This window comes from Aureobasidium subglaciale (assembly GCF_000721755.1).
Source record: "Aureobasidium subglaciale EXF-2481 unplaced genomic scaffold scaffold_8, whole genome shotgun sequence".
NCBI classification, from domain to species: Eukaryota; Fungi; Ascomycota; class Dothideomycetes; order Dothideales; family Saccotheciaceae; genus Aureobasidium; species Aureobasidium subglaciale.
In genome coordinates this window covers 256,671-268,404 of record NW_013566987.1, presented here as the reverse complement: position 1 = coordinate 268,404, position 11,734 = coordinate 256,671, and the positions used below count along the sequence as shown (strand labels likewise).

The 11,734-nt window shown below is 50.8% G+C and overlaps 4 protein-coding genes across 4 annotated transcripts; 1 reads left to right on the top strand and 3 right to left on the bottom strand.

The window, feature by feature from the left end:
• Positions 1 to 1,163: 1,163 nt before the first annotated feature.
• Positions 1,164 to 2,483, bottom strand: AUEXF2481DRAFT_39091 (uncharacterized protein). Its single transcript, XM_013489100.1, has one exon. The coding sequence runs from the start codon at positions 2,044 to 2,046 to the stop codon at positions 1,591 to 1,593; it is 456 nt and encodes a 151-aa protein (XP_013344554.1). The 5' UTR covers positions 2,047 to 2,483; the 3' UTR covers positions 1,164 to 1,590.
• Positions 2,484 to 3,256: 773 nt separating this feature from the next.
• AUEXF2481DRAFT_28727 (uncharacterized protein) lies at positions 3,257 to 5,566 on the top strand (the record flags this gene model as incomplete). The annotated part of the gene is made up of 1 exon (XM_013489037.1): positions 3,257 to 5,566. One exon carries the CDS (start codon positions 3,257 to 3,259, stop codon positions 5,564 to 5,566), a length of 2,310 nt encoding a protein of 769 aa, XP_013344491.1.
• Positions 5,567 to 6,882: 1,316 nt separating this feature from the next.
• Positions 6,883 to 8,940, bottom strand: AUEXF2481DRAFT_28726 (uncharacterized protein; the record flags this gene model as incomplete). The annotated part of the gene is made up of 4 exons (XM_013489036.1): positions 6,883 to 7,957; positions 8,008 to 8,169; positions 8,221 to 8,304; positions 8,363 to 8,940. 4 exons carry the CDS (start codon positions 8,938 to 8,940, stop codon positions 6,883 to 6,885), a joined length of 1,899 nt encoding a protein of 632 aa, XP_013344490.1.
• A 375-nt stretch (positions 8,941 to 9,315) lies between these two features.
• On the bottom strand, positions 9,316 to 11,250 carry AUEXF2481DRAFT_656803 (uncharacterized protein). Its single transcript, XM_013489260.1, has 2 exons — positions 10,723 to 11,250; positions 9,316 to 10,672 (listed from the first exon to the last, which is right to left on the bottom strand). Exons 1-2 carry the CDS (start codon positions 11,070 to 11,072, stop codon positions 9,691 to 9,693), a joined length of 1,332 nt encoding a protein of 443 aa, XP_013344714.1. The 5' UTR covers positions 11,073 to 11,250; the 3' UTR covers positions 9,316 to 9,690.
• Positions 11,251 to 11,734: the final 484 nt, after the last annotated feature.

Genomic DNA, 11,734 nt, shown 5'->3' with positions numbered 1-11,734 from the left:
AGACCGGGTCCAGCTCGTTATTTGCAAAGCATGTCTCCTTGCTCGTATTTGTGGGATGCTTGTTTGCAGCTCGTTCATTTGAGACCGGCCCTATGCATCCTCCCCGCGTGCTAGACCCTGGCATCCCACTCTCTTTCATGACTAAAGCAGAGCGACAACAAGCTGCATGAAGGCACAATCAGATTTCAAACTAATGGACCGGCCCAGGCAATTGAGAGAACAATGCGTTTCTTGGATATCGTTGCAAGTTCGAAAAGTAGCGTGCCTTGATACAGCTACACGTGTGACAAGACTCCCAAATGCATATGCCATCAGCAGTCAAGGTGAACCCCTGCCACGCTGTTTGTGGGAAGAGGGGTGCGCATTTAGATGGGCCAAAATAGAAACCCTGTGGCACCGCCATGGCGTTCGAGGTTCTCAAGTACCGATCATGTTATATTGCTTTGTCAATCGGACTGGTGGAAGGAATATGTGAGAAGGTCTCACTATCCATGAATCTAGTGCTCGTTTTTGGCAGTTGCAATTGATTGCACATGTGCTCAATTCAAGTACAACCGTCGCCTACCCATTTTATGCACGTAGTGTACAAGATTATCCAGATCTTGCTGTAAGACCCTGTGCTCCCGTTACCCTGCACTACTAGTGTAACAGCAGCTGCTATGCACAAGACCGTTGAAGCAGGCGTTGCGGCCGTTGCGACAGAACATTTACGGCCCATGGCTACCAGCAACGGCTTTTCAGGTCAGGTCTTATCTCAGATTTCGTAAACTACACGATATGAGATAGACGGTGCCACTTATCAACGCAGAGGTGCATGACAGTAAGCTCTGAGATATTGGTCGTCTGTTCGTGTGACTCTCAGCCTCATAAATCACTGTTGGCAAGGTCGACGCATACGTGCGTTGGCGAAGGATTGTTAGCATGATCTGCATGTTCGAGGTTGCCAGCAGCCCCGGGGGCCAGCCTCGACCTTGGCCAGAGCAAACAAACGCGAAATGTGTCAGAATCAAGAATTCCGCCTCGACGCGGAGGGCTGATGTGTTTTGGTGAATGCAGAAACTTTGACACGAAGTCACACCACCTTCGCCCTGACTACGAAGCTGTGAAAGCTTTTTCAGTCAGCTGCCCACAATAGACACAGTGTTCACATAATCGTGAATAGCGCTCTATTGGACCAGAGTTTCTATCAGACGGCACTGAACAAGTCTCCACATAGTGTGCACACCATCGTCGAAGCTGAGTGAGAGCTGCAGTGACACGCATACCATATATAAGCTTTGTAGTAAGAGTGATTGACGGGAGCCACGAACCGAGCACCCCTGAGTATCGAAACATCGAATGGGGGCACGGAATACGGCGCATGGCTGAGACATCTGAGACGTGAGCCGTATCCAAGTGGCTGGTTTGAACGTTCCTGCCGAGCATTGTACAACGGAGAAGGTGTTTGAAATTGCTAGAGAGCAGTCACTCTCATACAGTTCGAGGTCGCAGAGCCAGACACACCGTTGGGACATGTCGGGAGCCCTAACTCGCGTCTTCTCTGAGATCTCGCTCGAACATGGAGAACCAAGTCGTTGGACCAGGCGCAACTCAAACGCCGAGCCCAGTGAGAAAAGCGATTCTGGTAGCAGCTCCCACGTAGACGAAACCCAAATTACCCCAGTACATTGAATTCCAATCCCAGAATTGCCAATAAATGTCGTACCCCACATCCTTGACGCTGTAGATGTGACCAAAATCGGCGAGCAAAAGGCCGAAGAGGAAGACTCTCCAGACGCGAAGGTTGGTGGTTGAGCGTAAGACAAGGGCTTCGTTTAGTGCGAATACAGCATACATATTTGCAAGTTGATTCAGAACGATGCTTTCGCGGGCGGATGGGCCGAGGGAAACGGCCGAAGCCGAGGCGTAAGTCATGTCGAGGTAGTCATTCTGCCGATACCATGCGTAGTAAGCACCTATGATGGTGGCCAGGGGCTCAATGTAAAGAAAGAACAGGCGGTACCACAAGGCAATGCTGGACATGGAAGCAGCGTTGGCGGAAGGCATTGTTTATGGTTGCGATGGGCTGGGGATGATGCGGCAGGGAATAATGATGTATGTTGCATGCAAGAGGCAGCGGAAGAGAAAAAAAGCAGGATGCAGGGTTTCGGATGGCAGTAAGCCAAGAGACGAAATGACGAGTGGATCGGATGCGCAGTTGGGAAGCCTCGGAACCGGACAGGGAGGCACGGCGGGCACAGGCGCACAAGCGGACGATGAACGGGGACGATAGACGATGGATCAAACAGCAAGAAACAACAGCGGCGACGACGAGAAGCTGGAGAGCGTATCGACGAAGACAAACAGCACAAGCTCACGCGGCGTCGAGCGTGACGATGGATCGCGGTGGTGAGTGGTCACTGGTCAGGCGGGCGTGGGGGTCGGATTTGGGTGGCCTGGTCTGTTTTGCGACAAAGTGCGAGACAGGCAAAGTAAGATTTGTCGAGGATATTCCATTGGAAATGATGACGGAAGACGGACTCCAATAACGCGATCGGGATGTCTCAGAAGTAGATAGAGTGTCTCGCTATGCAAAACAAGGCAAAGCGCCGGGCAACCAAGACGGCCTGATGATGACTAGCACGGTAGTAGGGCAATCCGTCGGGCCAGAAGACTCGCGCAAAAACAGGGAGGGCAGCTGCTGGGCCTGCTCTGGTCCTGGTCGCTGCGTGAGCGTGTGAGCGTGGGAGATCGCAGGAGTCGACCGCGGCATTTGACTTTGCTACTGTTTGACACCAAGACGCTTTTCTCCCAACGGCAAGAAACGCACGCTGTTTCCTGAGTGCGCTGCTTCCCTTCCTCCTTTGCAATTCCATTCCATCGCACGCCAATCGCCGCCATTTCGCTGTCGCTTGCTGGTGCCATCATATACCATAAAAATACACCGGCGCCGCGACCCCCGCCTAGACATACATACGATTCATAACCGTTTCGCTCCCCTTCCTTGAACTCTCCTTTCCGTCTCGCCCTCTTCTTCCTTCCACTCTCCGCAATCTTCACTCCACCACCACATCCGCTATCCAACCTGCTCCACTCCTTTTTACATCCATTGCTCGCCATTTCCATCTCACCTCTCCCATCGCTTTGAAACCGGCCGCATTGCGATACAGTACTCCACTGTCTCACCCGTAACACGGATCCACTTTCTCTCACCTCAACTCGATTGAGTCCTTACAAAACTCTGTTTATCCCGCCAAGGGGCCGTCTGCAAGCCACCATGTCCGACTATGACCTAACTCACGTCCACGACCTTCACCACAAGTACTACTCCTCCTCCCAGCCTTCGAGTGGTGCCGAGTCCTCTTCGTCCTCGACCTTCTCCTCATCATCCACCCGACCGCACTCCACTCAGCTATCATCAACCACGACTCTCACTTCATCCATCCAAGGCCATCACTTATCTCGTCCATCAACACAACCCATCCCCATCCCTCAGCAATATCAGACATACGACCAGAGTCTCGAGGCCGACCAAAGACGAGAGGCCGACATGTTCCGTGAAGTCGAGTGGAGATCACCAAAGCTGGACCAAACAGAGAGAGATATGTCTTTGAAGCGCGCCTCATCCGCCGAGCCCAGTCAAGGCACCAACACAAAGACTAAGCAACAAAAGGAGAACGGCATCTTCAGAAAGACATCGCAGAAGTACAGAGGCCTCCGTGCACACCTGCATGGAAGGACTCGACGCAACTCTGGCGACCTCATGGAGGGCGTCGAAGGTTCCATCTCTGCAAGCATTCCCGAACACGCCGCATCCTCCGGCCCATACCACAAAGGCATCCAGCGCTGCTTCAACCCTACCAATCGTTTAATCCAATCATTGAAGGCTCCCAGACACGACACACCGCAACCCGCGAATGGTCCCTCCCCAACGCTCCAATCCTCCTCGACCATGCCCGCTCTTCACTACAACCCCGACCAACACTTTATGCAACGCTATGTGTCCGACTCAAGTGCTGGTGAGGCTGCTCGTCGTGCTGCCTCTGCCACCAACGCTGCCAGCTACGCCCAAAACTCTCGTTCATTCGTTCCTCACTACCAAGCCACAAGAGATTCTCACCGTAACCGTATTGGCAGCATTCCAGGGGCCAGTGATAGTGGAGCCGATCTCGCATCAAACGCTGATCTGGACGTCGAGATGTCTGACATTGCAGAGATCATGGCTCCTGTCAATAAGTGCTCAGACCCGGTCGAAGCTCTTCCCACAGAGATCGTCGCTTTGATCCTCTCACACCTCGATTCTGACAGTCTCAAGTCCGCACAACGAGTTGCAAAGAGTTGGTCTCGTATCGCCAAGGACCCTCTCATCTGGCGCGCTCAATACCTTCAACAATACGAAAAGCAGACTTATGTATCCCCAGCTCCTATCCAAATCGGCGGTATCGGCACCGGTATCCCCAACCAGCCTATGCAACATTGGGAATTGATGCATGATGCCAGAAAACGTATCGACAAGAACTGGACCCGCGGTGACCAAGGCGGCAAGGGTATTTACTTGGCTGGCCACACCGACTCCGTCTACTGCGTTCAATTCGACGAGCAAAAGATCATCACCGGATCTCGCGACCGCACCATCCGTGTCTGGGACATCAACACTTACAAGTGTCTCAAGGTCATTGGTGGTCCCAGCGTCCGTCCTTCTCCCGGTCCTAAGGTCCTGCGTACTGTGGAATACCCCAAGTTTCACCATGCCGAATCAAGTGTTAATGGCACTGCTCACGGCAACAGCATCTACCATGTTCCTTCCGACTTCCACAGCGCCAGTATCCTCTGCTTGCAGTACGACCACGAAATCCTCGTCACTGGCTCAAGCGACAACGACCTTCTGGTCTGGGATGTCAACACATACGAGCCAATCCGTCGCCTGAAGCAGCACACTGGCGGTGTTCTCGATGTCGCCTTTGACGAGAAGCACATCGTTTCATGCTCCAAGGACTGCACCATTATCGTCTGGGACCGCAAGACTCTCGAGCCCATTCGCACTCTCACTGGTCACCGCGGCCCCGTCAACGCTGTTCAGCTCCGTGGCAACCTTCTTGTGTCTGCTTCAGGTGATGGTGTCGCCCGCCTCTGGGACTTGAACAAGATGCAGTGTGTTCGCGAGTTCCCCCAAAAGGAGCGCGGTCTTGCTGCTGTTGAATTCAGCGACGATGCAAAGTTCGTTCTTGCTGGCGGCAACGACCACGTCACATACAAGTTCGATGTCGCTTCTGGTCAAGAAGTCAAGCAGTTCACCGGTCACACTCAGTTGGTGCGTTCGCTGTTCCTTGACACCCAGAATCGTCGCGTTGTCAGCGGCTCTTACGATTTGGATTTGCGCGTATACGATTACGATACCGGTGCCCTGCTCGGTCGCTTCAACGAGTGGACCACTTCTTGGATGTTGGCAGCCAAGTGCGATTACCGCCGCATTGTCTCCACTAGCCAAGACGGTCGTATTCTGATGATCGACTTTGGCCGCGACGCTTCTGGCCAAGTTATGCCTGGTGTTGAGCTCCTCAAGGGTGTCTCACCACTCTCGCTATGAGTCCAAGGGAATATGATATCAGACACAGCAAATACATCGGATTGGAGCTAGGGCTATGGGGGATTTTGTCATTTCTGGGAACAAGCGTGATACCCCGAAAAGAAAACTATTCAACGGGGTATATCTGGGAGCGGGATTCTGTTTCATTTTCCTTTCTGTTCTCACTTTTTTCACTAGACCACTTTCCTTTTTTTCTTGTCATCGTTTCTTTGGAGATTCAGCTTGAATTGGGAAAGGCGAAGCAAGGCATATCGGGCGTTTTGTCGTTTTTCTCTCTCTTTGGATACCACCACATACCTCTTTTTCTCTTCTCCTCTGGTGGATACAAGAAAGAAACAAAGGGGCGTTTTTCTGTTTGGATATCTGGGGTTCTTTCGCTTTTTCTCTCTCTCTCTCAAATTTCAGAATATGCCAGAAACAACAATGATGGCATTCTTTTTCCAACAAATCGCGGTACTCGTTCGCTCGAACATGGAAAAGTCTGATGGCATTCTTCTCTTGGCCATACGTTTAGTCTATTCTGTAATGTTTGCTTGATGGACGAAATGCATGGCAATGTCACTTTCCCATCATCATGAATGTAGCCCCATTTTGAGTAATTCGAGAGAAGTCCTGTACTCTCATAGCTTGCTGACATTGTTTCGAGAATGGCATTTATGGTATATAATGACGTCATGATCGAGATGCTGTGGGGGATACCCTGACTTTTCACTTTTACTTCTCTCCTATGCATTAGGGAGATAATCTATACTATTCTATAACCATCGTTACCAGCTAAAGATGTAAGTTAGGCTAATAAGTCAGTGTCTATACTAGAGTACGTATTCGGTCGTGAGCAAGAGTAGCATTAATGCTGCTTGACCGTCTGGACCTTTTGCCTCGATACATGGATCACTGTGGGTATTTAAAAGCGATTCGACGAACGATCGAAATACTGTGGGAGTGTTTTTAAAAAGTAGAGATGGTATGTAAGCATACATTGAGAGCTCAAATTCAACTAACATGGCTTTGATTGAAGTCACATTCGTCCATTTTGAGGCTTTCCATGATCTCAAAATCTATGAACATGGCGTCAGGGTTACCATCCTCGGCGAAAAAGACATGACCATATGAGATCCAGATCCGAAGCGAGCGAAAACGTAAGACACTGTCAACAGGTACACGTGTGTAAAGAATTCATCCGTATCGTGATGTAGGATCATACAAGTATCGTAGGTAGAAGAAAGGGGTATCCATCTAGAAAGAAAAGAGCTCTGTGCCTCCCACTGACACACGCCACCGGATTTCTTGCACACTCGTGCAAATAACCGCACTCTCTATTTAGCACTCAGCAACAACTCCTTGAATTTTGGTCCCAAAAGCTTGATCGTCATCTCCGACGACGGCGCCTCAGGAGTCTTGTCTCCCACAATCTTATCCGCCTGCTTAACCTCAACACCAGACTCCTTGACTTCACCATCAACATCCCTCCTGGCTTCTTGCTTAACACTCGCACTGGCTCCCGTACGGACAGGTCCTTTGGCCGTCTCAGGTGTCACCAGAGTCGAATCGAGCAGTTCCTGCCATCTAGCCAGATAAGCTCCGGGACCGTATGGTGTGGAAGCCTTGTTGCTGATTACATCGCTGATTCTAGCAGCGGAAGAGGCGTATAGTGCGTCTAGGTATTTTCTTGAGGAGTCGACTTCTTTGCGGACCTTTTCTTGATCCTCGGGTTTGAGTCCGTCAAAGGCCGTGGATAGAGAGTCGAAGATTGAGGGTGAGTGTTGTTGCTTGAAGTTCGCGGTGACCTTGTGGACGTAATCCTTGAACCACTGAGTGACTTCCTTGCCATTCTTTGCGACTTGATGGATGAAGCGATGTGAGGCACCCATGTGGCTGTGCAACAAATGTACAAAGTCTTCGACACTGGGAGGTTTGCCTTCCTTCTTTGGCTTGGCCACTTTAATCATATCGTCCATGAAAGCCTGGAAGTCGGCAACAGTAGCGCTGAGGTCAACGGCTTGATGAACTTGTCTGATCATGGGTTCATAAGCAGATACACCATCACGTACAGCTTGTGTCAGATGATCAGGACTGTGATGACAGAGCACATCGATGATCTTGTTCCTGTCACGAACAGCTAGACTGAGTGAGAGAAACTCCAGAGCCAGTTTATGTTGTTTCTCGTTGAGGTCTGGACTCGCTGAGGACAATGATAGAATGGTCGATACAATCGACATGGACTGCTCCTGGCTTCGTCTGCGGCATTCTTCTTGCTCTTGTCGACTCTGGTCCATCCACTCTCGAAGTGCTTCGCGTTGTTCCTTTGAAGGTGCGTCTTTGTCCTTTTCGATCTTTTCAAGTCGCTTCTTAAGCTCTTTCTTGTCCCAACCGAGGACGGTAGATATGATTCTGTATCATGTCAGAAGAGGATTCCTAACTTGCCATGTAGCGAGACTTACTGTTGCATCAAGTTCATGCCTTCGTCTGCTCCACTACTGATACCCATCCAGTTGGTCAAGCTGCCGACACTGACCTTGGCAAGCATCAATCTGACCATGCCATTAATCATAGTAGCGACGTTACCAACGCGTAGCGTCTGTCTCATCAAGACATATGGAGCACTGCAGACCGAGGATTAGGCACGATCGAACAAGAGGAGACAAGTCACTTACAGCTTGTGTACGTTCTCGACCATGCGGAGTAATGAAGGACCCTCAGGGCTAACCACGAGGGTGTAATGCATGAAAGACGCAAGACTGTGATATGTTAATAAGCAAAAGACTCTCATGTTAAGAAGTCATGAGCGAGACGTACTTTACAACAACAAACTCATGAGCGGCTTGGACCAGACTGTCGTGCTTGCGTAGGTCGTCCGTCTCTGCAGCCTTGGCGAATAACTTGTCGAAAAGGTCACCGTAGACAAGCTGCTGCATGAAGACATACCATGCACGTAGCACATCGTCAGGCTTGGTGGGGTCGAAGTGTTGGTCCTTGAAGGCGGACTCGTCTTTTTGAATGCCACCGTAGCATCCTCTAGCCGGGTACTCCATCAACGCCGAGATGGCAGTGGCCAAGGTCTTGCGGATACCCAGTACACCCTTATCATAACTCTCACTCAGATTTGCAGCGGCCAACTCTTCAACCATGTTCTCGACGCGGACCTTCCAGAAGTCTGGCGAGACGTCGCGTAATCCTGGTAACGGTAGGATGAATTTAGACAGTAATGACTGGAGGATCGGTGTGGATGTGGTCTTGGTATCTTGGAATGGAGGACCATATTGTTGCATTGCGGTGGGCGACTTGAACTGCGAGATCTCGTCGTAGGTAGCATGGTGGGTCAACAGGTCGAACAGAGCACTGCTCTGCTCCGGACTTAGGTGTGTGGTCGACATGTGTGGATGTTATAGATAGTTGGATGTAGTATAATTTTGGAATGCTAGTCTGGGGTTGATCGATGTTGGAGTTGGTATATGTTTGTGGTTGACAGAAAGTATTGAGTTGCTCGTAGAGCCTCATGAAATGCGGCATCCATGACGTAGGGCAGTCGCGCTGCTGATACGCGTGAATGACCCTGCCCAGTGCTCTTTCCTTCTTTCATTCTCCATTCTCCGTCACCACGACAAAGGTCGAGATTGTGATTAATGGTCATATTGTCCCATCTTGTAGTCACTGGTCCCACAAGTTATACAAGCAGGTTCCAGATTCTTCACATGTCCAGCCAGCTGCAGAACTCGATCCCACCTCCGAAACCAACTTTATGATGCCTGAAGTGGGCACCATGGGAGAATAAGTACAACAGCAGTAGTACCTTGGGATAGTCACCTTTTAAGCAACGTACACAGCGGACAGAATCTCAAAATGACGTTGGGAAGTTTGTTGGTTTATCTAGCTTTATGTATCTGGTATACCCAGACTGGTGATTCTTTTGTATTATTTTGTAATTCTCCCTTCTTCGCAGATTGTATCCAAAGCAGATAGATATGGAGGAATATGTACCGAGAAGGGTTGAGCAAAAAGTCGGGCGCCAGCGCCGACAGGAGCCATTATGCTGAGTCTATGTGATTTGGAAAACGCCAGGTCAATAAAGCCGTGATGAGGGTATTTGGAAAAACGATCGCGGTATGCTGAGAGTAGGTTGCTGCTTATTTGGCAGGAGGAGTCGAGGGACGGGATGGGTTGGGAGTGTCGGAGATGGCGGAACCCTCGAGCTTTTGGGTAACACCAATGATCTCGCGGAGCTGCTTCTGACGCTCACGCTCGATACCGTGCATGACAGCGTCCAAGACGTTGGGAACAGTGGCCTTGGGCTCGAAGCGAGGAGTGGTACCGTGTTGGTAAACACCAGTCTCGACCAGGATCGAGTACCAGTTCTGTTCAGCAACCTTGTTGAACTCGTTGGTGCCACGAATGTCGGATTCGGGAGTGTCACCGACGAAGTATACGGTGTCTGGGGGAGCGTTGATACCGTGAGTCGACTTGCGCCAGTGTTGCAGAAGACGAGTGGCGAACTGGAAAGTGCCGATTTGAGGCTTGCCGAAAGCGACAGTCTCCAACTCTTTGCCAGTCACGGCCTTGTACATAGCTTCGAGAGAAACGCGAAGGGCTCCCATACCAAGACGAGTGTGTTCGTGAGAAGCCGACCAGATGACATCGTTGTGCGAGAAGAAGACTGGGGGACCTTCCTCAAGAGTCTCGGAACGAGTGCCGAGAACACCACCCTTGGACATGAGAAGATCGAGAATGATCTGCTGGTCACCAGCCCAGTCACGGCTGTCAGCGAAGACGAAAATGGCCTCAATCTTGACGTTGGTGAAGTCGCGGGTACGAGAGGTCTTCAGATCCTCCTCAGTCATGGTACGGAAAGGAGTCGTGTCAGGGTTGTGCTTGATGATGTCTCCAGGGGTGACGACGTCCTTGAAGCCGTAGCCTTCGGCGACCTGACGGCACTTGTCACCCTCACCACCGATGACGAGGACGGTGTTGTACTTGTCTGCCATCTCCTTCATGGGTGTGTGACCGCAAATGAACTGACCAGGTGAGACTTCAATGTCAAGCTGCTTGCTGAGCTGAATACATCTCTCCTGCTCAGTCTTACCACCTCCGTTGGTCAGGAAGATGTAAGGACTAGTCAAAGTCAGAAGGGAACACATTTCACCGGAGGATGAGAAACTTGCATCTTGATTCCGTATTGGTTCTGGCCGTTGAGCACCTTCATGGCCTCGATAGCCTCAGGAATAGGACGTCCTCCACGGATCAGGACACCATCAATGTCGAAAGCGTAGGCATATCTGTCGGTGACTGTTGATTCCTTGGGTGTGTCAGACTCCTCGAGAGGAGTGGTGGCTTCAATCTCTTGTCTAGCCAATTCCATGGAAGCAGCAATATCGTTGGCTTCCTGATCCACAAGATGAGGAGGCACGACGATGGCAGGGCCACGAGAAAGGAGATCTGCAGTGGCATCCTCGCTGGACAACCTGCGCAGAGTGCGCGGTCTTGGAGGGTTGGATTTTGTGGTAGTGCTCATGGTGACTGATTCGTGTTGTGGTTGGTATAAAGGACAACACAGAGGAAGACGGAGAGAGAGAAACAAGTGTAAACCACGTGCGGGGAAAAGAATGGAGAGTGTCAACAACTTTGGAGAGCGAGCGTCATTGGAGCCTATATAAACCGAGAAAGCACCTTGGGTGATAAGTTTTGGTGCCTCCTAGCCTCTGGTTGAACTTGGCCCGACTCCGCGCGATCAAAACGTAAAAGCCTCTGACGAGTTAGCGCGGCCTGCCATTTGGTCAACGCTCACCAAAAAGCTATGCGGCTCAACTGAAGCATTCATCTCCATCCTTTCAACGTTGACATGTTGATCTATACCGGTGCTCTGATCATATGTATAGCCTCTGTGCAGATACCATCCGCCTGTCCGCGAGCGTCGGCACCCTCTGTACGGCGCATGAATCATGTCTGGGTTGCGCCCTGTCAAGCGCGAACCCGATCTCTGTGACGACATTCGACAGGTTGGTGGCGCCCTTCCACGTTGCGGCGAGCGTTCCTCCCCCGACCGCCCGTGTTTTTTTTACTGTCTCAACCGATTGCAGTTGTCCATATGCCATACAAATTTGCATCAAACGGGTGGAAGAACATTTAGAAAGATCGGGAATAACAGTCTCTCATCTCAAATCAAACCTAGTCTTC